Source organism: Microtus ochrogaster, chromosome 15, assembly GCF_000317375.1.
Source record: "Microtus ochrogaster isolate Prairie Vole_2 chromosome 15, MicOch1.0, whole genome shotgun sequence".
NCBI classification, from domain to species: domain Eukaryota; kingdom Metazoa; phylum Chordata; class Mammalia; order Rodentia; family Cricetidae; genus Microtus; species Microtus ochrogaster.
In genome coordinates, this window is record NC_022017.1 from 30397083 (window position 1) to 30421338 (window position 24256).

At 50.2% G+C, this 24256-nt stretch overlaps 1 protein-coding gene across 2 annotated transcripts in view; it reads left to right on the forward strand.

The window, feature by feature from the left end:
• Positions 1–21277, forward strand: part of Slc45a4 (solute carrier family 45 member 4) — a 72043-nt gene extending 50766 nt beyond the window's left edge. For both annotated transcript variants that reach the window (XM_005354517.3, XM_026782637.1), the window contains exons 3-8: positions 8267–8455; positions 10110–10289; positions 10744–11813; positions 12463–12559; positions 13338–13549; positions 16523–21277. In XM_005354517.3, the coding sequence (XP_005354574.1) occupies positions 8267–8455; positions 10110–10289; positions 10744–11813; positions 12463–12559; positions 13338–13549; positions 16523–16888 (2114 nt within the window). In that variant the 3' untranslated portion in view covers positions 16889–21277. The remainder of the gene's footprint in view (positions 1–8266; positions 8456–10109; positions 10290–10743; positions 11814–12462; positions 12560–13337; positions 13550–16522) is intronic.
• The last annotated feature ends 2979 nt before the right edge of the window (positions 21278–24256 follow it).

Consider the following 24256-nt stretch of genomic DNA (forward strand, 5'->3'; position numbering starts at 1 on the left):
CAGCTGAGCCTAGTCAACACAGTGTTCTGGGTCAGAAGTGTGCTTCAGTAACAGGAATCATGAATAGTGAACATGGCTATGTGCGTCTCATCCTGAATGCAAAAGTTCTGGGAGCAGAGGTGTTTTCAGCAGTGCTACACAGGCCAAAGCATCTCAGCACTTAGCTGACAAAGCCTAATGTGGCTTCTGCAGGTCAGGCATCTGTATCACTGGGCAGAGGTGTTTGATCTGCACAGGAGATGAAACAGTGACAAACTCAGTATTGAAAAGTCTGTTTCACTTTACATAGCCATTTTGAGAGCATCCCCAGGCATGCCAGATTTCCTGATGCTCAAGAAGGGCAAACAAGGAGACGTGGTCACCTGGTGAAGGGTAGTTATGCCAGCACGGGACACTTGAATGGTGCTTCAGAGGCAGTGGTGCTGCTGATGTGCTTAAAGAGTTCACAGTACATGGCCCACCCACCTCTGGAACACCTGCCAGGGGATACAGGTGCTGTTAGAAAGTCTGAGACCAGGGCTGGAGAGATGGCTCAGTGGTTAAGAGCACTGGTTGTTCTTCCACAGGTCCTGAGTTCAATTCCCAGCAACCACATGGCAGCTCACAACTGCCTGTAACTCCAGTTCCAGGGGACCCAACACCCCTATACAGACATATATGCAAGCAAAACACTAATGCACATAAAATAAAAAAAATAAATTAAAAAAAAAAGAAAGTCTGAGACCAGTTTGGATGAATGGGCACAGCAATACCCAGAAAGGTGGTGTGGAGGGAGGCAGGGAACAGGCCTCCAGGCCCATTTTTCATGGCCTCTCTGAGGAAATGGGGACTTTGGAAGTAAAAGTACTGTCAGGGCCTTTGGCATCCTTTCAACCAGTTCACCTTCAACAGGGCCACCAGGCCAGGTGGAGGCTTCCCAGTGACTCGGCTATGTTTCATTTGTTCTGTGGCCTTAAGATCACCTGGCATTTGGTCTTGGGGGACTTTATGGATCCTTAGACACAAGTGTTTCTGAACCCCATAAATCAGCTTGTCTATCCTTCTGGTGCCCCACACCTTCCCGCAGAAGTCTTCGAGGTTTCCCTGGCATCTTCCCTGAATCTTGCCAACCTGACTGGCCTGCAGGTTTCCATGACTCCTCTCCTCCAACATTCCTTCCCTCCAAGCAGGGCTGTGTGTGTCCTTTGCCTTGCCCTACTAGGCCTGCCTGTCAGGTCTTCTCTGGGCTCTTTTCAGCCCTAGACATGGAGAAGGGAAGGCTGTTCTTCCAAAGGGCAGAAAAAGGTACCTGGGAATGGAAGCAAAATTCCAGGCTACTTTGCTCAAACCTAGGTGAAAGTAAGTATTGCCCTAGGTTTTCCTTCGCCTTCCTGACAGTCCTCACAAGTGCCAGATTCAGAGGATGTCATTGAGGCAGGGACGTGCCCTGCACCTGCATTGCTCCTGTGTACAGTGCCACACAAATAGATGTCCAGCACAGAGTAGCCTAGTCACACTTACACATAAGCAGAACCATAAGAAGACTATGCTCCTAAAGGTACCAGAGGACCCCCTACACACACACACACACACACACACACACACACACACACACACACACACACACACACACACACACACACACACACACACACACACACACAGCCACCCATGCTTCCTTCTAGGGGTCAATTGCCTTCCACTTATACTTCCTTGCCAGGGTCCTGGTCACTGACATAACCTATTATAAAGGCTCTGACTCTCCTCCATCTCTGGAAGCTTGTCTTGAGCTACTCACTTCCACTATCTGACTATCTTTTCCTTGGACTCAGACCAGCTCAGTACTACCCCATCATCCTCAGTACTACTACCCACTGACATCTGGTAAGACATTCCCTCCTGCTCCTAGGTGAACCCCTGTCCCAGGCTGCTTTGTCTGTTTTCCTGCTGCCAAGCATGACAGTGTACGCCTGCTGGGTGGAGTGACTCATGCTGATGGTGGCTGTGTGTAGGGGGAGCTCTCTGTGCTGCTTGTGTCAATAGATCCTCAGGTGCATACCTCACCCCATCTTCTAAATGAAGTGGAGGGTAAGGCAGTGGGAGCACCTCATTGGATGCCAGCACTACTAGCAAAGCCAAGGAGACCTCTCCAACACCCATACCCAGGTTCCCAGCATGGAACAGGCTTGTTCCTCCTGGTACTGTTGTTGGGCATGTTGAGTTTCATTTGGGAAAATAGCGCCACGTGTATGACATCTTTCCATGCATCGCTGTCCTGTCAGCTTTTTCCAGGAAGTGGGGAAGATAGTATTGAATTACCTGGGTATGTGTGAGACTTGATTTCATAGGAAAGTTATACATTGATACCCACATCCCTGATGCAGCATTCTTAGTCCTGAATGAGGTTGAAGAGGGAGGAGGGCACCAGACAGACCCTGCCTCACAGCCTCTGTGCCCTACCCGCCAGAGCCTTTTCCTACAGGTGCTCAGGACCCATTTCTTTTAGGAGCCGGGTGCCGTAGGGTTCTCAACCTTTGTGCAGCTATGGGGGTGGTGGCTCAAGGACCCCTTAGTCTCATGTCGGTTCAGAAACTAACTGGCCGCTGTGTGGACCCTGGAAATGATTAATTTCCTCCATACATCTTGCTCTACATGGAAGAGAGTTCAGCACTTGGCCATGGGCTTGGTAATGGATATGTGTCCATTAAGTGTCTTTAGCTTCAGAGCTTTCTTAGCCTGCATCCTAGTCTGAACCAGTGACTTGGGGTCAGACCTGTCTGCATTGTCCTTAGACAGCTGTGTCTGCAGTACAGTGCGGGCGTTCATGGGGATCTGTTTACCCAGAGCAAGTGGACTCCCTGAGCCCCTGCTTTCTTTCTCTTTGGAGAAAGTCTCTTAAGACAGACTCTCGTGTGGCCCAGGCTAGCCTTGAACTGTCTGTACAGCCAAGGATGGCCATGAACTCCTGATTATCTTACCCCACCTTCTAAGAACTAGGATGGTAGGCATTTGCCTTCTTCCCTGAATACTTTCTTACAACTATGTAACTGAGTTGTGAATCCCTCTGGGCTGTGGGTAATAGAAGCTTAGAGGTGACATGTGACAGTTGAGTGGCAATCCTTTGAAACAGAGCTAGGAAAAACCACCTGAGTAGCTTCTAGTTTTACTCTTTCCTTGTCTTCCCAAGGCACTGGTTACTTCAGAATGTTCTTTGAAACTCTGTGGTCCTGCCTTTAGCTGGAGATGTGCATTCTTCCAGACCTTCCCTGCCCAGGGAGGCCCCAGTGTTAGGATCCAGGCATTATGTTGCCCCCTGTCACCTGGTAGGATGTACTTTAACACCCAGTATCTCAGCAGACCTTGCTTTGGTTCTGGTATGGCAGCAGGTGACCACGACCTGGCCTATGGAAAGTAGCCCATTCTTCCCACACTGTAGCCTTAGCAAGGCCATCCTGAAATGGGCTCACAGTGAGCTTGCTGTTTAAGATTCCTGAGGTCACTCAAGGATGCTGAGGTTTTCCCACGAAGAACTTCTTCTCACCAGTGCATGTTATCTTGGGGTTTTGTCCAGGAGTACAAACCTATCTGGCCTGGCAGGCTTGTCCATTGAGAGAAAGAATGAGTTCCTATTTCCATCCTGGACCTTTTGTTTTGTTAAATATTTATAGGCCACTTTCCCAGCCTCCCTCCCCCACAAAATACCAGTTTATCAAAAATGTCCTTGTGAATAGAAACCTCTGCATGTGACCCAAGCATTGCAGTGGGCTGTCCCATGTACACATAGTGACACAGTGAGTATTTCCTGTGAACAGGGAACCTTCCGGGTCCCACCATTGTTGTTCAACCTTTGCCTGGAAAAAACCAAAAATTATTTACTAGGGACCGGCTTTGTGTTTGTTTAGGGCTTTGCTGGGAATTGCCTGGCTGAGACATCCCAGGGACGTGCTGGCAGCCGAGTGTTGGGGGTGGCAGCACCCCTTGCTCATCCTGGGCAGGTCTGGAGATGTGATGGGAAGTGTTAACTTGCCTGTGTGATGGAACAGTGCTGTCACCTGGTTAGAGCCAGTTCTGGGGCAGGGAGCTTTAACTATGACTCGGTAGTCCCCATACAGGTAGCTGAAACAGGGCGTTTGATCTCCTTGGGGCCAGGGTCTGGAGTCTAAAATAGACTTCTGGGTAGACTGGCATGACAAAACAAAACAAAACAAACAAACAACAACAACAAAAACCCAAACTGCTATAATGTCACCACTGGTGCTATTTGTGTCCCTGTGCTTGTGTCCTTGGCTGCTCTCTTTGCTTTGCACAGCTCTGGATGTCTATAGCCAATGATGCCACCCCTCAACCTTGCACAGCTAAACACAAGACTGCCTAGCCATGTTTCCTACCCAGTAGGAATCTGTATTCCTCCAGCACATAGTGCTGTACCTGGTATATCACCAGGTTCTCTAGCAAGCAACCACTACCCTGTGGCTGCTAGCATCATGTGGAGGTCTCACCCTGTACAGGTCTGTACCTCTTCCAGGAGAGAACTTGAGGTCGAGTACTGGTATGACTGGTCATTATCCTGTCACAGGTACTGTGGAACACAGTAGTGTCAGCTGAGTGGCCAGCCATGACATTCCTAATGAACACAGCAAAAACTGGCAAGAATAGAGGCCAAAATGTGGAGCTTAACATTGTAGCTAACATTCCTACTTGAGCAGTGGTAGAGTAGAGCAGAGGCAGACCCAACAGTACAGAAAGGCATGGCCGTTCTTCAGGGGTGTCCTAGTTGATTTTTTTTGTCAGCTTGACTCAAGCTAGAGTTATCTGGGAAGAGGAACTTCAATTGAGAGAATGCCTCAATTAGACTGACCTGATTCATGATTGACATGACCCAGGCCATTATGGGTATTATCAGTCCTGTGCAGGTGATCCTGAGTTGTATTAAAAAAAAGCCAGGAAGCAGAGTTCCTCCACGGCTTCTGCATCATTTCCTGTCCCCAGTCCTGCCTTGAGTCCTTACCATGACTTCCCTCAGTGATGAATTATGACCTGAAAATTGTAAGTTGAAATAAGCCCTTCCCTCCCCGATTTGCTTTTTATCATGATATTTATCAGAACTATAGAAGACAAAGGCCTTGTGTTAAGATTGACAGCTCATAGTCCAGTTCTTGTCTCTGCCCCTGGAGCCAGTGAGTGAGCAGCCCCAGATGCCAACAGATGGAGTGGCTGTGCATCAGACTTTACCGATGAACATTGAAACAAATTTTATAAGCTTTTTTTTTTTTTAGTTAATTTATTTTTATGTGTCTGGGTGTTTTGTCTACAAATATGTCTTTGTACCACATGTATGCCTGGTACTCACGGAGGCCAGAAGAAGGTGTCAGATCACCTGAGACTGGTGTTAGGGATAGTTACGGGCTGTCATAAATGCCAGGACCTCTGGAAGAGCAATCAGTCCTCTTAACCACTGAGTCATCTCTCCAGCCCCTTCATAAACTTTGTGTCAGAAAGTATCATAGCCATTTTTTCTTGTCTTTTTTTAATTGATTTTATTGAGCTATACATTTTTCATTTTTTGTAAGATCTGTGTAGAAGGCAGCCTAATCTTGGGCAGCAGAGTTTGCTCATCTGTTCTGGAATCATAGCTTTTGGGCTGTGGTGGCTACAGCTGTCAGTTCCTGCAGAGGTAGTGACAGCTGGTCCAAGGTCTCCTATCCCTATTCCCGGCCAGCCTCCTGCTCGCCATGTCCACCTGGAGGAGCCAGTACTTTTCACCGACTCTCATTCGCTGCCCCAGTAAGTGTCGGTACATGACCACACTCGGTAACCAGCTCTTGGCTGCTTCAAAGGCCATTGTGGATGCAGTAGAGCCTGTTGTTCAACACAATATGTGTACACCCTGTGGCCAATAGATGGATGCATCATAGGACAGCTAGAGATGGCAGTGTCATGTCAAAGTGTCATCAAGTTGGACACCTTGCTCTAGAGCCTGCACTGTCTGTTTATCTTCTGTGAGAGCATCTATTGTTCTCCTCTAGTCTGTCGAGTTCTGTAGTAAACTACTCATCTGTAGTCTACACTAGAGATGGGAAGCACATTATTCTCCCATCTACGTGCTCAGATGAATATCTGGACCTGTCTTTCCCACTGTTTGAGGTACTTCCTGTCCCTTTGCTAGATGCTGCAGACTTATGAACATGTCAGTCTTCTGCGACCGCTGTCTACCTGTATGTGTCATATACCAATATGACTTTGCTGAAGTCTGTGTTCCTAGGGGCTGATGCCTAGACCTACTGATATGATGCCAGCCTCTGTTGATGTTGTCACTGTCACCTTACAGGGAGAGTTCCGGCCAGTGAGAGCACCTGGGTTAAAGGTCTTTGCTAAGAGACAGGCAGTTGGACTGTATAACAACAGCGCAGTATCAGTTCTAAGGAGGGACTGTGGACAGAGAAAGGTCCTGGCCCGTGTGGGCCTTGTCTCACAACCTGATTGAGTCAGCAAACCACTATATGTCCTGTCTGGCTCTTGATTGGAAAAGGGAAAAGAGGACTTGTTGGTCTCAGTGTCCCCAGGAAGCCATAGCCTGACTGGAACAAACCAGGACTTCTGGGTCTATATAGCATGGAACCCTGTATTCAGGGTTGGGTAGGCACTGTGGGCAGCAGAAGGCAGTGGTACCTCCTGAATGGATAGCCCTCCCCTATTCCTCAGGTGTTGGCACAATGACAGCAAGAGGGTTGCCCTAAGCAGGAGAGGACAAGCCTGCTAAAGTGTCCCGTAAAGATGTCCCATGCACACAGGAATGATTTGGCTCCTTGTTTACTTTGAGTTGGTGGTGTGACCCATGGGAGGCTCATGGAACATCTCTCTCCTCTGAACCCCAGACTGGCCTTGCTCACTCTAGATCGTTTTGAATAGGGGTTGTACCGAGACACAGGGCATGTGACGTGGGTATTTCTGAAGGCAGGCAAAGATAGTATGGCCAAGAACAGCCTTGGCTCCTTGAGCGCCTTGCCTAGTAAGGCTGAAGAGCTCATACCATTCCCACCGGCTTGTCCGACAGAACTCACTGGGCAAACTCTAGTTTCCTGAATCTTGTCTGTTCTGCTGACTTGGGATGAGAACAGATCTAGCCTTCCTGTGGCCAGGCGCGGCTGCAGAGGTCAGAACACATACCTTAGACCCTGGCAGAGTGCCCTGGTACCGAATGGTGTGATGGCAAGGGGTTCTGCAAGGTGCTTCCTCCCTTACACTTGCCCTCCTCCCACGCAACATTTATTTTCCTTGCCAGCTCAACATGAGTCTGTTTCCTCAGTGTCCTTAGAGTGTGAAATGCTTGTCTGATGAAGTGGTGACGTGCCAGGCCCTTTAAATTTCAAACAAACTATGGGTTGTTGTAAAATGGGGAGAGTTATGCTGTCACTCAGAGCCTCCCAGCCACATCCAGGACATATGGTGTGCCATTGCTCACCCAAGTGGCCAGTCACTGCCTTTTGTAAGGATAACCAGCACTCTGACTTGTAGTAGCAGATTCCTCTGTGAGGCTTTGGCCATCATTCAAGGGAGTGGTGTGGTATGTGCTCATGAGCAAGGATCTCTGTGGTCTAGAGAGAGGCTCATGGGAACTGCTGGCAGCTGTGAAAGTACATTCTAGTTGCTGTGCAGTACTCTGGCCTGTGCCAGGGCCATCATCCTTCATCTGCTCTGTTGACACCACATTAGAATTTACGTGACAGGGAGGTGGTATAGACCCTGGTGTCAAGCTACCCAGGTCTATCCTGTGGCTACCACATTTGCTGTGCCATGACTGGTCAGTTAGAAAAACTAAATGGAAGAAGGGGCATTGGGTACTGGCTGTGGCCCTTTGGCTCCAGCTGGTTACATGTGGCTTTATACCACCCCAGTGCTTGGGGCACTCACTGCCAAGGTAACTGAGGGTTTTGGTGGCTCTGTAGGGTCTTGGTAAGACCCTCTATGATAGTTTTTCCCCAGTGAGGTCCAGAGTTAAATGACTCTTATTATTCCTACATTTGTAGCCACTATGCCACTTGCATAGTGTGATATGGAGAGACAGGGGCACTGAAGGACTTTGCAGCAGCTCAGCCCTGCTAAGCATGGTGGCCCTGAAGACAGAGCCCAGTACTGGTCCAAGGTCTGGAGTACATTTTGTTTAGCATCCTCAGAGCCAAAAGACACTCCGAGAAAAGGTCTATCCTGAGGAGACTTGAGGGGGCAAGAGTATGTGTTTATATGTGGTGTGTATGTGTGATGAGTGACAGACTGTGTGTCCCTGCAGGCCTCCCTGAGCAGTACTACAGCCTCACCTGGTTCCTGAGCCCCGTCCTCGGCCTCATCTTCACACCGCTTATTGGCTCTGCAAGTGACCGGTGTACCCTGAGCTGGGGCCGCCGGCGGCCCTTCATCCTTGTGCTGTGTGTGGGGGTCCTCATCGGTATTGCACTTTTCCTCAATGGCTCTGCCATCGGTGAGTTTTTGCTGAGCTTACACTAGTGCATGCTTTGGGGGCCTTATCTTATCTGGTGACTTAACTAGGTCACTGTGTGCAGGGTCCAGCTTGGGCTGCTGGGGGCCTCCTGGTGGAGACCGCAGTGGGGAGCTTGGTAGTGGAGCTGGCCCCACATGGGAAAGCTGGAGGAACCTGTTCACAGGGAAACGCTTCCTGTTGTGATGGCTTGTTTTAATGCGCGTCTGACACCACGTCCTGTTTCCAGAGCGATTTCAAAAATTATCTTTTCTTTTTTTGTTCTCCTTTTCTTAGACGTGGTAGTGAAAATGTCCAGAACCCAGTTTGCTGTTTGTTTTCTTGGTTCATGCCTCATGTGTTGTTTTGCTTCTTTCTGTTGTTTTGTTTTTAATTAAAGCCACTCCGTGTGGGAAAATATTTTCTGCCTTGCGGGCACCCTTCAGAACTAGTGGAAACAAAGCCTTGTTTTTTTGGCTCAGTGAGTGAAGCAGCACAGTGTGGGTTCTGAAGCACAGGTCTGCCCAAGTTCCAGTGGCAGCAGGACCACCACCTCCATGGGGACCCACAGCTCCTCAGGACCAGGATAGGGGACAGTCTGTGGCATATTTGGTTCATTCCCCTCCTGGCTGGAGTATCTCCTTGCTAATTCCTACCTGCACAAGGCAGCCTCCTCTACCAGGAACTGCTCCTATCTAGGAATTTGGGGTTGCCACTTTCCTGGCATTTGCTGCTGGCCTTGGGCCTGTCAAAGTCACCTGAAAGTGTTCGCAGTGACATGTATGGAGATCATTCCTGAGATGGTCCTGGCCACAGGTAGCCAGCCTGTAGGCACCAATTCTCTTGCCAGTGGGGCCTCCTGGGCAACCCATGACCCAGTGGGTTGAGGTTCAGTCAGAGGACTGTACTTCATGGCCAGGCCTGTCTTTGCCCCACCTCTAGTCCTGAAGGCTGGGTATTGATCTCTGGGTCCAGGCAGGTTCCCCAATCAGGTAAGACTTGGTGTATGAGGGCAGTCTTCTCAGAGGTTCTCAGTGCCTTCTGAGGCTACATGTTCCTACTTAGATCTGTATAAACTTAAAGCCTGTGCCTAGCTTAGATGCTAAGGCAGAGCCAACCAGCTCAGGGAGCAGCAAGGGAGCTTGGATTGGTGGGAAGAGGAGGAAATGGCTTCTTTAGAGCAGTGGAGGTGGTGGCCCTTGCACAGCCACTACAGTTGATGCCAGTTGTCTTACCAGCTGGTGTGGCCACTGCTGCTAATGGACAGAGGAACAGGAAACTTTTCCCTTCTTGCTTAAAAAACTATGAGGGAAAGAGAGAAAGCTTATCATTGCTGCTCTTACAGAAGACCCAATTTAAAGTCCCAGCATCCACATGGTAGCTCCCAACCATCTCTAACTCCACTTCCAAAAGATCTGATGCCTTCTTCTGACCTCTGCAGGTATCAAGCATGCACGAGGTGAACAGCCACACATGCAGGCAAAACATCCATAATAAAATAAATATTTTTTAAAAGAGGGAACTTTTGGGGGCTGGACAGAGGGGTACACCCACAAACCACAGAATGGGATGAAGCTTACTGCTGTCCTAAAAGCATTTTTCTCAGGAGCCCGACAGTTGGCATTGGAGTCTGACTGTTTCCCTATGCTCTGTCTAGGTCTGGCGCTCGGCGATGTTCCCAACCGGCAGCCCATTGGCATTGTTCTCACGGTGCTGGGAGTAGTGGTCTTGGATTTCAGTGCCGATGCAACTGAGGGGCCCATCCGTGCCTACCTGCTGGATGTGGTAGACAGTGAGGAGCAAGATATGGCTCTCAACATTCACGCCTTCTCTGCTGGTAAAGCCACATGCCAGGCCCCAGGTGGGAGGGAGGAATCTGCTCCTTGGTGGCAGTGACCAGTGCTGGAACCTTAGGAAGCACCGTGGTTCACTCTTGACCCATGAACCCAGCAGGATTAAGGGACTGAGGAGGAGGGCTATGAGAGAGTAAGGCCTGCCTGGATGATAATGCCTGCCAGGTGGATTTGGTGAGGGCCCCACACTGACACTGCCTGGGGACCACACAGGTGGGCTGGGGTTGCTTCTAGGCCTGAGACTCCTTTTGTCTTGTATTTCTGACTAGAAATAATGTTAGACCAGTCTTCCGATCTGTGCTGTCATCAGAGTTGTTTCCTTGTGTTTGTCTTCGCTGTCCTTTGGTTCTCCATCTCGCTGATTTGCCACATAACCTAGTCCCCCTGTGTAAGGCCCTGTGTTGGACCTGAAACTCACTGTCACTTCTCTACCTACAGGCCTTGGTGGGGCTGTTGGCTACGTGCTGGGTGGGCTGGACTGGACACCGACCTTCCTAGGTGACTGGTTCCGCACACAGAACCAGGTGCTGTTCTTCTTCGCTGCCATCATCTTTTCAGTGTCAGTGGCCCTGCATCTCTTTAGCATTGAGGAGGAACAGTACAGCCCACAGCAGGACCGCAGTCCTGAGGATGCCACCCTGCCCAGCACCAGTGTTCAGCCTAGTGCCCCAGCCCCTGTTATCCGCCTCAGCTCCCTCGGTGGGGGAATGCAGGACGGCAGCCCCCTGTTCCCGGATGAGGTGCAGTCAGAGCACGAACTGTCCCTGGACTACCTCGACGTGGACATCGTGCGCAGCAAGAGTGACTCGGTGCTGCACATGCCTGATGCCACCCTGGACATGGAGCCTGAACTGCTCTTCCTGCATGACATAGAGCCCTCCATCTTCCACGATGCTTCCTATCCCAGCACCCCCCGGAGCACCAGCCAGGAGCTCCTGAGGGCCAAGCTGCCCCGCCTGTCTACGTTCCTCAGGGAGTCCACCAAGGAGGACGACACCTTGCTTGATAATCACTTGAATGAAGCTAAAGTCCCAAATGGGAGAGGTTCCCCACCAATGGATTCACTCAGTAACCGCTCTAAAGTGGACTTGAAGCCCTCAGTCATGTCTGGTTCCATGAGGCGGCGTAGGCACATGTTCCACAGGCAGGCTTCTAGCACTTTCTCCTACTATGGTAAGATTGGGTCCCACTGCTACCGCTACCGCCGGGCCAATGCAGTGGTCCTGATCAAGCCATCGCGAAGCATGAGTGACCTGTATGACCTGCAGCAGCGGCAGCGATCCCGGCACCGCAACCAGAGTGGGGCCACTGCCTCCAGTGGGGACACAGAGAGCGAGGAGGGCGAGGCGGAGACCACTGTGCGCCTGCTATGGCTGTCCATGCTGAAGATGCCCAAGGAATTGATGCGGCTCTGTCTCTGCCACCTACTCACTTGGTTCTCTGTCATCGCAGAGGCTGTCTTCTATACTGATTTCATGGGCCGGGTTATCTTCGAAGGAGACCCCCAGGTGAGCACCCTGTGACTAGCAGCTTCACTGCCCAGGAGAACTAGGCAGTCTCAATGTCCAGAACTTCTTGTGAGCCTACATGCACTGCCCTTGCACCCACATGCCCATGTGGGTCCAGGGGGTCCCCAGCAGGCAGCTGGCCAGTGCACACTTAAATGCATGGTCAGTTGTGCAAGCTGAGACAAAGTTGCGATGGTGGGGTCTATGGTGACCATTTGTGAATGCTAGGTTCTTTCACACAAAGGACCAGAACCTCTTTGAATATTGTAAATGGAGTGTTGGCTCCACTATCAAAGTAACAGCCTATTTTTATTCTTACCAGGCCCTGCTAGTGGTTCTTGCCTTGCGCCGTGGCCCTGTGGGTGGTCACAGTGGTCTGTTACACCTTTTTCAGGGGCTAGCATGTCATCTCAGACTCATTTCTGCCTATCTAGATCAACCTTATTTCAGGGCCACAGGCAGGATTCCACTTCTCATTGTGGGAAAGAGTTGCATGTGGACTGGGAGGGGCTGGAGGTAGTTTATCAGATACTGACCTAGACTTGGGTTGATTCTCCTCCTTACTCTCAATCTGCCTGCATGGAAATGCATAGTAATTTCTTCTGCCCTGAGGGTAGTAAATGCCCTCAACCTCCTCTCTCTGCAACAGGCCTCCAACTCCACCTTATGGCATAAGTACAATGCTGGCGTGAAGATGGGCTGCTGGGGCCTGGTCATCTACGCTGCTACTGGTGCTATCTGCTCAGGTGAGATCAGGGGATCCTGACTTCTTTCTAAATAGAGAAAAAGCCAATAAAGTCAGCTGTTGTGGCTTGGGATCAGGTGTTTCTGACACTTGGAGGCCATCTATGTGCTGTTTGTTCCATGGCACTGTTCAGTGTGGTTGTACTTGTGTATTAACATGTTGTCATTGCCATGACAACCCCAGCTGCGGCCCAGCAGTCTGAGGGGCAGTGGAACTGGTCCAGACTGCCAAGGACAGGAGCTCTGATGGGTGGGGTGATGGGCTCTCATCCTAAGGCAGCATCCTTCACTCACTTTCTGAATTTGAAAGAGTTAGGATTAGAGTCCCTTCCCTTAGCTGTCCACACTCAGTCTGAACCTGGAGTGGAAGTCTACTTTGCCTGATCTGTAGGTGAAGAGGGTAGGGCAAGACAGGTCAGCCAAGTGTCAGGGTGACAAAGAGATTCTTCCTGGAGGAGGTGGTGCCTGGGAGGACCCAATCAGAAGACAGTATCCTGAGGCTGGCCCAGAGTGCTGGGGAACACAGAATGACAAGGGAAGGGCCAAACTTTCCCCGAGGATACCTGGGTGGGCAGTCAGCAGCCCAGGGAAGCCACAGAGAGCTGACTTTTTTCAGAAGTGCTGGAGTCCCTGGGAATACAGGTAGGCATGGGCTGCATGGTTCAGGTGGGCAGGTCTTTATGCCTGAAGGCCTAGGTTCAACCAGAGGGTGGCAGTGATGGCGGTAAGGGGTATATGGAGGCAACAGCTCTGTCATGATCCTTGTGACCCTCTCTGCAGCCCTGCTACAGAAGTACCTGGACAACTATGACCTGAGCATCAAGATCATCTATGTGTTGGGGACGCTGGGTTTCTCCGTGGGCACTGCTGTGATGGCTCTATTTCCCAACGTCTACGTGGCCATGATCACCATCAGCACCATGGGCATCGTCTCCATGAGCATCTCCTACTGCCCCTACGCCCTCCTAGGGCACTACCATGACATCAAGGAGGTACAACAAACCTGTGGGTGCTGAGTGGAGGTGGTGATAGGGTCACTTTCGAACCCTACTTGGCCTTAGGTCTGGTTGGTCATCAGGGACCCCCATCTGTGCTCAGTTCCCTTCTGTCCCCCTTGTCTTCCCTTCTGATGAAGGCAACAGTTTCCATTCTCTTAATCATTCCTTGGCCACAAGGTCGTCTCTGAACATCCTGGTTCTGGGCCCTGTCACAGCTGGGAATAAGAAGCTGCCCTGCCCACTTCCCCTTTACCATCATGTCCCCCACTAGTGGGCATTTTCCTGCCCAGCTCACTGTTTGGTTGGACCCAGCTCTAGCAGCTAGCCTCAGTGTCCTTCTCTCTTGCAGCATTTGAAGAGCCACTGTTAACCACTGCCTCGGAGGTGTCACTGCCGGGGCCTCTGTGTAGTGATTGGAACCAGGTGTAGAGGAGCACAGTTATATATCCAGCGTCAGGGAGCTGAAGGCCAGAGGGTTTAGACTTTAAGATCCTTCTCAGCAAGTTCAAGGCTAGCCTAGGCTACTCAAGACCCTGGTTTAAAAGATAAAACAACAACAACAACAAAATCAAGCAGCTGGGCATTAATCATTAAAGCAAAATCAATTTGCTCAGGAGGTACTCAGCACACCCACTCCTAATCAAACCTCATGGTGGTGGTGTTTTGTAGATGAGCTCTATAGGCTTCTTACTGTTGAGGCTGAGCTACTTGCTGGCATTTCAGACGTGGGTCATATAGAATTGCCCAGACCAAAAAAGATGCTGACCAGAGTCTAGAAGGTCTTTCTTCCCCTGCTGCCCTGATCTTACCTGCATCTGACCTTCCTATAACTAGACTGGCATTTTCCACTTCACCTCATTCTGTGTGGCTTGGGTAGCATGCCAGGGCCCACCACTGGTCCCAGGCTTCTGTGCCACCTAATGTCTGCCCAGCAGGTTCTAGACTCTCACGTTCTTCCCCCAGGTGGGTGTTGTTGGAACCCAGGGCCTCCCATCCTGTCTTCATTGTTGCTAAATGGCCACACAAGTGCATGTGCTATGCTTCTGGCCATTTTTCTTCGTCCTTGGATGTACTTCTTTAAAGTAGGTCTGCAGTGAGTCTTGATGTCAAGGAGCATGAGCTCCTCAGCTGTTAATCAGGGTCACTCCAGCTGTCCCATTGTAGCCTAAACTGGTCTAGAACTTGTTTAGAGCCCAGCCTGGCCTTCAACTTGTAGAAATCCTGTTGTCTCTCCCTAGTGAGTGCTAGGATTACAGACATGAGTTTTCATACACATTTGAAAAAAACAAATTACTACTTGGTTTTGAGACAGGGTCTTACTAGTATCCTTCACTGGCCTGGAACTCACAGAGATCCACCTGCCTCCACACCCTAAGTGCTGGGATGAAAGATGTGTGCAACCACACCTAGCTAGTGTAACCCCCCCCCAATAATTTCAAAGATTATTCTAATATCTCAGGGAGATAGGTTAGTGGTTAAAGTTGGTATCTAAGTATAAGGACCTGAATTCAGAACCTATGTAAGGCCCTGGGTGTGGTAACATGTACCTATAACCCCAGTGCCAAGTGGGCAGAGACAGAAGGTCCCTGGGGCTCATAACCTAGGCAACCTTCTCTGAGAGACATTGTCTCAGAGAAGGAGGTAGAGAGCAATAGAAGACAACACCTGATGTTCTGATGTTGACCTGTCTCCATGGTGTGTGTGTGAACCTGTCTCCATAGGGTGTGTGTGTGCTTTTTTTTTCTTTTTTCTTTTTCTCTTTTTCTTTTGTTGGTTTTTCAAGATAGGGTTTCTCTGTGTAGCCCTAGCTGTCCTGGAACTCACTTTGTAGACCAGACTAGTCTTGAACTCAGAGATTCACCTGCCTCTGTCTCTCATGTACTGAGAGACATGAGCCACTGCTCTCACACAGATTTTTTTTTTTTTTTTTTTGGTTTTTCGAGACAGAGTTTCCTGTGGCTTTGGAGCCTGTCCTGGAACTAGCTCTTGTAGACCAGGCTGGTCTCGAACTCACAGAGATCTGCCTGCCTCTGCCTCCCAAGTGCTGGGATTAAAGGCGTGCGCCACCACTGCCGGCCTCACACAGATTTTTATGGTTTTTGCTTGATTTCTATTTTGAACGCATGGATTATTTAGAAGTACATTGGTGAATTTCTGACATATTAGGAGTTTTAATGATGATCATGGTGAGCTGGTTTTTAGTAATCAAAATCAGAGAGTGTACATGTTTATGATTTCAGCCCTTAAATTAACTGATCACTCAGTCTGTGGGCCAGCATGTCCCATATATGGTGAAATTCGTGTTCTACCCTTGTGACCTCTCTGTGTCCATTGGGTACGGTGGGGTTTGTTTGTTGTTCAGCTGTTCTGTTCTCTTTCTGGCTTCTGAGGGTGTGTTTAAAATCTCTTTCACTGTGGTGTCCTCAAGTCTAAAATGTGAGTGTGGTTTTCATCTTCTGGGTAGATTGGCCTCCATATCTCAAAGACGAAGTCTCCTTTGGAGACTTGGGTGAGCATAGCCATGCAGTGCACAGGCATGCTTTTATATCATGTTCAAGAAACATGAACAAACAAAGCTGCCCAGTGTTCCCTGCCCTGTCACCTGAGCCCACATGCACGTGAGCAGCACGTGAGACTACTGCTCTCGAAGTAGATAGATCATCAGGGTGAGGTGGACACTCCTGTGTCTGCCCTGCTTCTCTTCCTTGGGACTGGAGGCAGTGTCCTAGGGAATCAGGTCCTGATTAAGTTGCAGAACTGCTTCTGCAATTGCCAGAATTTTCTACCTCTCCTGCCTGCCCGGTGCCAGGTAAGACCTGGGGCTCTGGAGATCCCAGCTGGGCAGCTGCCTAGAAGCTCACACCATGTGGATCTCGTCTCTTGACTGCAGGCAGTGTCCACAACCCTGAGGTACAGATGAAGACTACCTTCTCTGCACCTCTCATACTTGTTTCCCTTCTCTTGCAGTACGTCCACCACAGTCCAGGGAACTCCAAGCGTGGATTTGGCATTGACTGCGCCATCCTCTCCTGCCAGGTCTACATCTCCCAGATTCTGGTTGCATCTGCCCTTGGAAGTGTGGTCGACGCTGTAGGGACTGTCCATGCCATCCCTGTGGTAGCCTCCGTGGGCTCTTTCCTGGGTTTCCTGACAGCCACATTCCTGGTGATCTACCCTGAGGTGTCAGAGGAGGCCAAGGAGGAGCAGAAAGGCCTGTCCTCAGGGCCTGCTGGTGAAGGCGAGGGTGGAGCAGGCAGTGAGAAACCCACTGTGCTGAAGCTGTCTCGGAAGGGGGGCCTGAGGGGGTCCGTGGAGACAGAATCCATGGTGTGAGCCCCAACTGGCACATTCCACAGAAGAGGGCAGGGTGGACTTGGGGCTGTGCTTGCCAACACTGTGTGAGCTGGAGTTCCTTCCCAGAGCGCAGTTCAAGTTTAGTAGGTGTTAGGTGTAGGGTAGGTTTGAGCTATTAGGCAAAAATATCACACTAATTACCTTTCCCACAATTAAAAAAATCATTTGAAATCTTTTTTATTGAAAAAACTTAATTTCAGCTGTCTTTTATTCTGCAGGTATACCATTCTGCATGTTTTAAATTGTGAAACATTCACAGCATAGTCAATAAGCAATTAGAAAATGCAAGGGTCTGCATTTCTAAAACAGTAATTGAACATGCAGAAGCTCCGACTCTCTTGGAGATTGTCGTCTGAAGGCAGCAGACAGCAGTGCAGTGTCCAGATTGCCCGGCAGGTGTCTGGGGGCTCCTCAGCATCCTGCTGGCACTGCCTTTCCTCAAAGCAGTTTTCTCTGTTTATTTTAGAAACGGTATTTTCTTTTTTACAACTGTGGTTTTCTTAGAACAGCATCTCTAGTGAACTGGGCCCGCAGACCTGTGCACAGCTGTCAGTGCCTGAGACCATACACCAAAGCTGGGGAAGGGTCCCAGAGTCATTTGAGCAGGAGGCAGCCATTCCCCAGGGCAGCCTCCAGACATCCTGCCCAGAGACAGCACAAATCAGGACAGGAGTGCAGAATGCGAATTCTCATCGTGCCTCCTGCGTGCTTGTGTGTGAGTTTGTCTGTGTCCAGTCCCTACCCACACGGTCTTCCCCAGAAGACCACAGGGCAGCTGTTGGCTCTGCATGACACTTCAGTTTGTCTCTACATAATCTTTGGGAATCCAGGAACAGAGCTCCAGGCAATCACTGACTCCCGAGTCCTGCTGCAAGGCTACCTCGAGAGTGTGGGGAATAGGGCACGTGAGGGTGCCAAGGCCTACCTCCCTGCCACATTGGTGACACTGGCCCTCGCTGGAACCTAACTGAAATCTTGTGACCTCATCACCTGCTCCTGCTGATGGTCACTGAATGGGAATGAAGGCAAAGAAAAGCAAGTATCTGCCTGGGCAGGAGAGCTGTGACTCAAGAGCCCGGCGCAGTTTCCAGTCTCTGCATGTGAGCAAAACCCGGGCCTCAGGGAAGCAGGCTCCTCAAATGCTGCAGCTGTGGGAAAATCCTTTTCAAACCACGATCTCTGTTAAAAACTCCACAGTCCTGTCTCTTGGCTTGTGAGACTGTCAGTCTGCGCTCAGGAGAGGGGAGGTCCTCCCTGGATGAAGTCAAACCCATGCTCTTGCTGCCTCGATTGGTGTTTTTACATAAAGTACTTTAAAGTGCATGAGAATCATGCTGCAATATGAGCATTCTAAAGCAAATATATATACATATATATTTCAAGATGAAAGTAAGCCGTTTTTAAATAAATTACTTGAATTTTCTGTGTATTCAAAGGAATGCTATGTTTAACGTTCTTGGCAGGCCTCTGTCTTGCCACATTCCCACACTGGTGGCGCTTTGTAGTTTGTAGTGTTTTGTGTCTGGAGAGCAGAGGTGTGTACTCAGGATACCTTCCATCTGCCTGGGTCCTCCCTCAAGCCTAGGCCTACAGAGGACTGGCCCCACCTTCTAGTGTTTTCTGTGTTGCCAGTTGAGAACAGAATTGCAAGTCTCCTGCTTAGATGGGAGAAGTTGGACTGCCAAGCACAGTCCCCACACTGAGCCTTCCAGCCAGCCAAGCCCCATCAGCCGGTGCTCTGTCCCTCTGGGGAAGCAGGCACCTCTGGACTCCTCTCTTCAGTTAGTGTCCTCGGCAGGTCGTCCCTGTGGAACTTAGTTTCCTGTGGGGGTTTTAAGAGGGTAACCCTTCTTCCTGAGACTTCTGGTCCGTGGTAAGGACCATAGCCTCTGTTTTCATGCATCCTGCCTTCCCACCTTGCCATAGCAGGACAGAAGGAGGCAGGAGTGCAGAGAACACTGGGTTGGCAAAACCTGGCTCAACCCAAACTCTGGAATCATCATATCAAGTGTGGGTCTAGGAAGGTGCATGCTGCTCACGGCACCCCACCCATGCTGAGGCTCGGGATGCAGACCGTGCTTACTGAAGCCGAATGTCAGGAGATTTGGGTCTAGTAGAGACCAGACCCACAGGAGGAAGAGAGGTGGGATCACCACATGCAGTCTGCCAGCCCTTGAGGTGCTAGCCTCCACTCACCATGATCTGAAGGAACACAAAAGACACTCTGTGGTCATGGCACAGGCCTTGGCAGAACCACTGGTAAAATATTGTCACCCTAGATGAACAGCCAGAAACATGGCTGTTGTTGTCAGGTGAGGCTGCATGTCTGGTAGCTTTAAAGACCTGAACCTGTTAGGTGTTTGCATCGGAATCCAGCTGCCTGTGGGTCTGGTCCAGGTGAGGTTAGGCCGAGACCCTAGGGTAGCAGCAGTGTTGGTTTCTGGGCTTCCTTGCAGATAAATAAAGTGAGCCATGGGCCTCAAGGTGGATGTGTCTCATCTGGGGTAGACCAATAGCCAGATCCTTTTGCCTAGCCCTTCTCTTGCTGAGAGGTTGTTCTGAGATTGCCCCATGGACAGCTGTCAGGGCCACTGATTGTGTATTAAGCCAAGGGAGGAGGGCTGGCGGGTGACACTGATGCTTGTATTGCTTAGAGCAGCCCAGGCATTTCTGTTTTTTGACCTGGGCTGTCAATCCAGCCTCCATGGGTAATGCGGTCCCAGAGAGAACACCTGAGTAGCTCTTTTGTGAGATTAAAGGTGATCATCTGGGCCTAGGGGATGGAAGGGTCAAGCAGATGCCCATTTGTGGCCAGAGCTGAGACTGCAACATGGAGTTAGCTTTGTAATGCCTTGGGGCCTGGACTACATGAAAGCACCATGCGGGGTTTTAGTGGGAATCCTTTGGTCAAAGGCCATAGAATGCACGCAGGTTACTAACAGAAGGGATTGATGATGGTCTGAACCCTGCTTTTGTTGCCTGTCAAAGTCAACTCTAACAGTTGTTTTAAGAGATGCCTCTTAAGATATGAGGCCCAAGTTTGCCTGCGCTAGAGTATCAGCTGGTAGGAAGGGGTCCACAGGCTACTTCCGACTGGGGCAGAATAGCATGATGGCACTCCTGGTGTCTGGAAAGCTGGCTATGGGACATTGTTCTTAGCCTAAGATCTTAGCTGGAACATCTGGTCCCGCTGAGAGGTCTACACCCTCAGGTTCCCACCCTTGAGATGCTCAGGGCCCTGTGAGGGCTGGTTTGGGAAAAGTTGGGAGGGAGAGGGCAGGACCTGGTTGGTAACATCCTGGAGTGGTCAAGATGTTGTAGAAGGTGCTTGCACCCCCCCCCCCCAACAACAGCAGCCAGGGAGCCCATTGTCTTATCTCCCTGCTGCCACTGGCTTGTGCAACCACCGGAGTGGATGGCTCCCTTTGTTTGCAGTCAGTGGTCGGTGTGCAGCAGCCATGGCCACATTTGCCACAGGTCAGTGTTATGGGACACCGGCTACTGAGACTGGACACTCCTCGACCTCATACACACCAGATGCCACGACTTCCCAGCTGTTCTGCTTCTACCCAAGCCTCTGTCTTCAGCCACCGACCAACACCTGGTGTGCGCAGGTGAAGCCACAGATGGGTCCTCCTCCAGCGGCTGTCACCAGCAGTGGGCTCACCCCTGTGCCTGTGAGCCTGAAAGCAGTGCTTCCGAGAGTGCCTGGGGACTGCCCAGCGGAGCAGCCTTGAACGGACCTCAATGTGGCCAGCAGGGGATGCGCGCTCAGTAGCTCTTGTCACCACCTCATGAAAAGCCAGCATGGCCATCAGGGCTGAAGCCCGAGATGGCCCCTTAGATGGCCACCCTTGGGCCTCCAGGAGACCTTAGCTTCCTCTGGCAGCCCCAGCTGTGCACCCCCCCCCCAACACCTGACAAAGGTCCTTTGCTGGGACATGGAGCGGGAAGCACGGTTGTTGGAAAGGCCTCGGCACAGGGGCACTCCCCAGGCGCCTTGGAACAAAACTATTTAGTTCCTTTGTGAACTGGAAACAGGACCACTGTTATCAACTTATTAAAGTTGGAGCACTGTAATAGCTCTTGCTGATTTTAGCAATGGTTAAGTGTGTGTTAAACACATGTTACATTTTATGAGGAAACAGATTATAAGAGTACTATCACACATGATTTTGTTTTTTATAAGGTGGATGTTTATGTCTGCTTCTGTCCAGAGCCCTGGGGCTTTGTCTGTTCTTTGTCACATGCTGGGCCACTGGTCCCTGTACACAGTGTGGTGTATATGGCCTGACTTCTTCTTGCCAGGCCAGTGCCTCCCCTGCCTCTATTGCTGTTATGCTGTGGTTGACTCAATAAACGTTATCATTGCAGGTGATAGTGTGGACCTGTCATTTTTGAGAGACTGCTCTCCTGGAGTCTGTTGTGTCCAGGGTGAGGCATAATGTTCCTCCTGGCTATGGCCAGTGCCTTTAAGCATGGCCCGGTTCGTCAGAGCTCCCCTAGGGCCCACGGAATGGGTTCCTGCAGCTTAGGTCTCTAGCAGCCCAGAGGTGAGGAGGTTGGGCCTGTTCCTGGTGCTGGGGTGGGGGTCTCCTAGTGAGCAGCAGGAGAGGGGTCTGTTGGGAGCTGGCCAATCTAGGCAGTGAGTAGCTTTTGACCTTTGTATGTGAGCGCACAGCCCTGGGTACTGGAGGTGGGTGTTCCAGTCCTTGCTGGGATAGAACATGTTATCTGAGTCTGGGTCACTCTCTGATCATGGAGCTGGAGTCATCCATGCCCATGGGCAGCTGTTAGCTGCTGCTGCAGACTCCTACTGCGGAGTCGTAAAGGACCCTTGAAGCAGTTACATACTGCATCTGGCATAGGGAACATTGGTTTCTGACACACAGGAAGTGCTGGTAGTGACCCAGGGCCCTGAAGTCCTACCTCCATACACTCAAGATGAACTCCTGCACTGGAGAGAGCCAGGTATGTCACCTCTACTATCCATTAGCCCTGTGTACCTGAGATCTTGGGGTGGTGACAGGGAAAGAATTTCTGCTAAGGGGTACCCCATTGCCATCTCTCTGCAGGAACCAGAATCAGCACCTTCCAGGCCCCTTCAGCAGTTATGGCACAGTGAAGGACATGCAGCTCACACACATGTGACCCTCTAGTCCGGGCTGGGACCATAAAGGACAATCTCTAAAGTCATGTGTGCAGTGACTCAGAGGGACAAGAGCCCCAAGTCTCCTATCACTCCCATAGCTTCATATCTGTGTCTCAGCACACTGGGGTAACAGGCATATACTAGTACTCCTGGCTGAGGAAGGAGTTTGCTTTTTTTTTTCTCTGTGCGAATGGTGGGACCCAAGGCCTCGTTGCTAAGCCGCATACTCAGCCATCAAATGACATTTCAGCGTGATTTAAGTTGGAGTTTGCTGAAAACTAACCATATTAAGCATCTTTGTTCTATCTGTGAGTGCTTTGCCTGCATGTTTATGTATTCACCATGTGTGTGCAGGTGCCTGAAAAGGCCAGAAGAGGGCATTAGATCCCCTGGAGCTGGATTTACAGACTGAGCCACGACATGGAAGTGGGAACCAGACCCGGGAACTGCAACAGAAGCAGTGCTCTTAAGCACAGAGCCACATCCCCAGCCCTATTAAACATCTTTGCATCTAAGTAGCTTCACTGGTAAGGTACCTTTTACTCAGTTTTCAGCTAGACTCTTCATCTTGTTAATTTGTAGATGTTCTTTACATATTGGAGATTTAAATTAAAAAAAAAACCTGTCAGAGCTAGTGTTTCCCCCACTCATGTTTTCTATTTTTTTTTAAATAAAAAAATATTTATATTACGGAATTTGAAACAGGGCCTTGCTCCGGTTAGCCTCAGACTCACCATGATCCTCCTGCCTCAGCCTCAGAAAAACTGGGATCACAGTATGAGCCACCATGCCCGGCTTTTTTCTGTTTTGTTTTCCATTTTAATACTGTATTTCGATGGAGTCTAATCAGCCAGCTTTCTTTCAGGTGTAGCGTTTCTCACATGTTCTTGGAAGCAGTCTTGCAGCAAAGCTGCCCAGTCCTTTCCTGTCCTTGTCTTCAGAGCTTCCAGGTCCACACTGGGTCAGGGGAGTGCCCTGACATCCACCCCAGACAGTGCAGCAAGGGCTGCAATGCCTCCCCACACCTCGGTGCTTCGGCCTGTGCACTCCTCCCCGACCAGTGGCTTTCCTGTTTCTGTGCAGTCACCCAGAACCTGCAGTCTGTCTTTCTGGCCTGCTTACCTGTCGATGACAGATGGCATCACTGTTTTCTTAATCGCTGCCATTTGTGGGGATGCTTTAAAAATCATGTCCTGGGGACTTGAATCTCTGATCTTTTAAAAAACGTTTCTCAGCATTTCTTCATGTGATGTAATCCCCAGCTGGCCTGGAATTCATGAGTCAGTCACTCAGGAGAGAGCAGCTTTCCAGTGTTAAACTTGGCAGTTCATGAGCGCAGTATGTCTTCTGAGATTTTTATACTTGCTGTCCAGAGTGTCTTGAGTTTTCAGGGTACCAATCTTCTGGCCTTCTATTGGTTGTCCTTCTACGCCATGCCGCTCTACACTGCGGCAGTACAGCCTGAATGTCCCCAGTTTTCTGCTCTGCTGCAATGTTGTGTCCTGGCCCTACATCCATTTACTGTTTTATAATCCTCTGGTTTACATGGACAGTGATGTCTGCAAGCTGACAGCCACTAGTCTTTCTTAGACGTTGTTGTTTTATAATTTTTATTATTTCATGAGGATGGGTGTTTTGCCTGTTTGAACCTCTGTGCATCATATGCCTGCATGATGCCCAAAGAGGCCAGAAGAAGGCATCAAATTCCTGGAACTGGAGTTACAGCCAGTTGTGAGCTGCCACGTGGGTGGTAGGAACTGAACCTAGATCCTCTGAAAGAGCAGCCAGTGCTTTTAAAAACCACTGAGCCATCTTTTTTTTTGGGGGGGGGAGGCAGTCTCAAATTATAGCTTCAGGTTGATTTCAAGCTCCTGCCAATCCTCCTGCTTCCGCCTCCCAAATGCCAGGATTATAAACATGGTCCACAACACCTTCCAGTCTAGTCTTTATGTGCTTTCTGTTTCTTCCCAGTGCAATAGCTGACCCTTATGCAGCGTTGCCTAGGAGAGGAGAGAGCAAAGCCCCTGCCTGTTCCCCATCTTGGGGAAAACAGCGACTCTTCACCATTATTGGTCATGTGTGTATCCAGTAGGTGCTCTGTCTGAGGAAACCTCCCTCCCCCTTGGTCATGTGTGCATCCAGTAGGTGCTCTGTCTGTCTGAGGAAACGCTCCCTCCCCCTTGGTCATGTGTGCA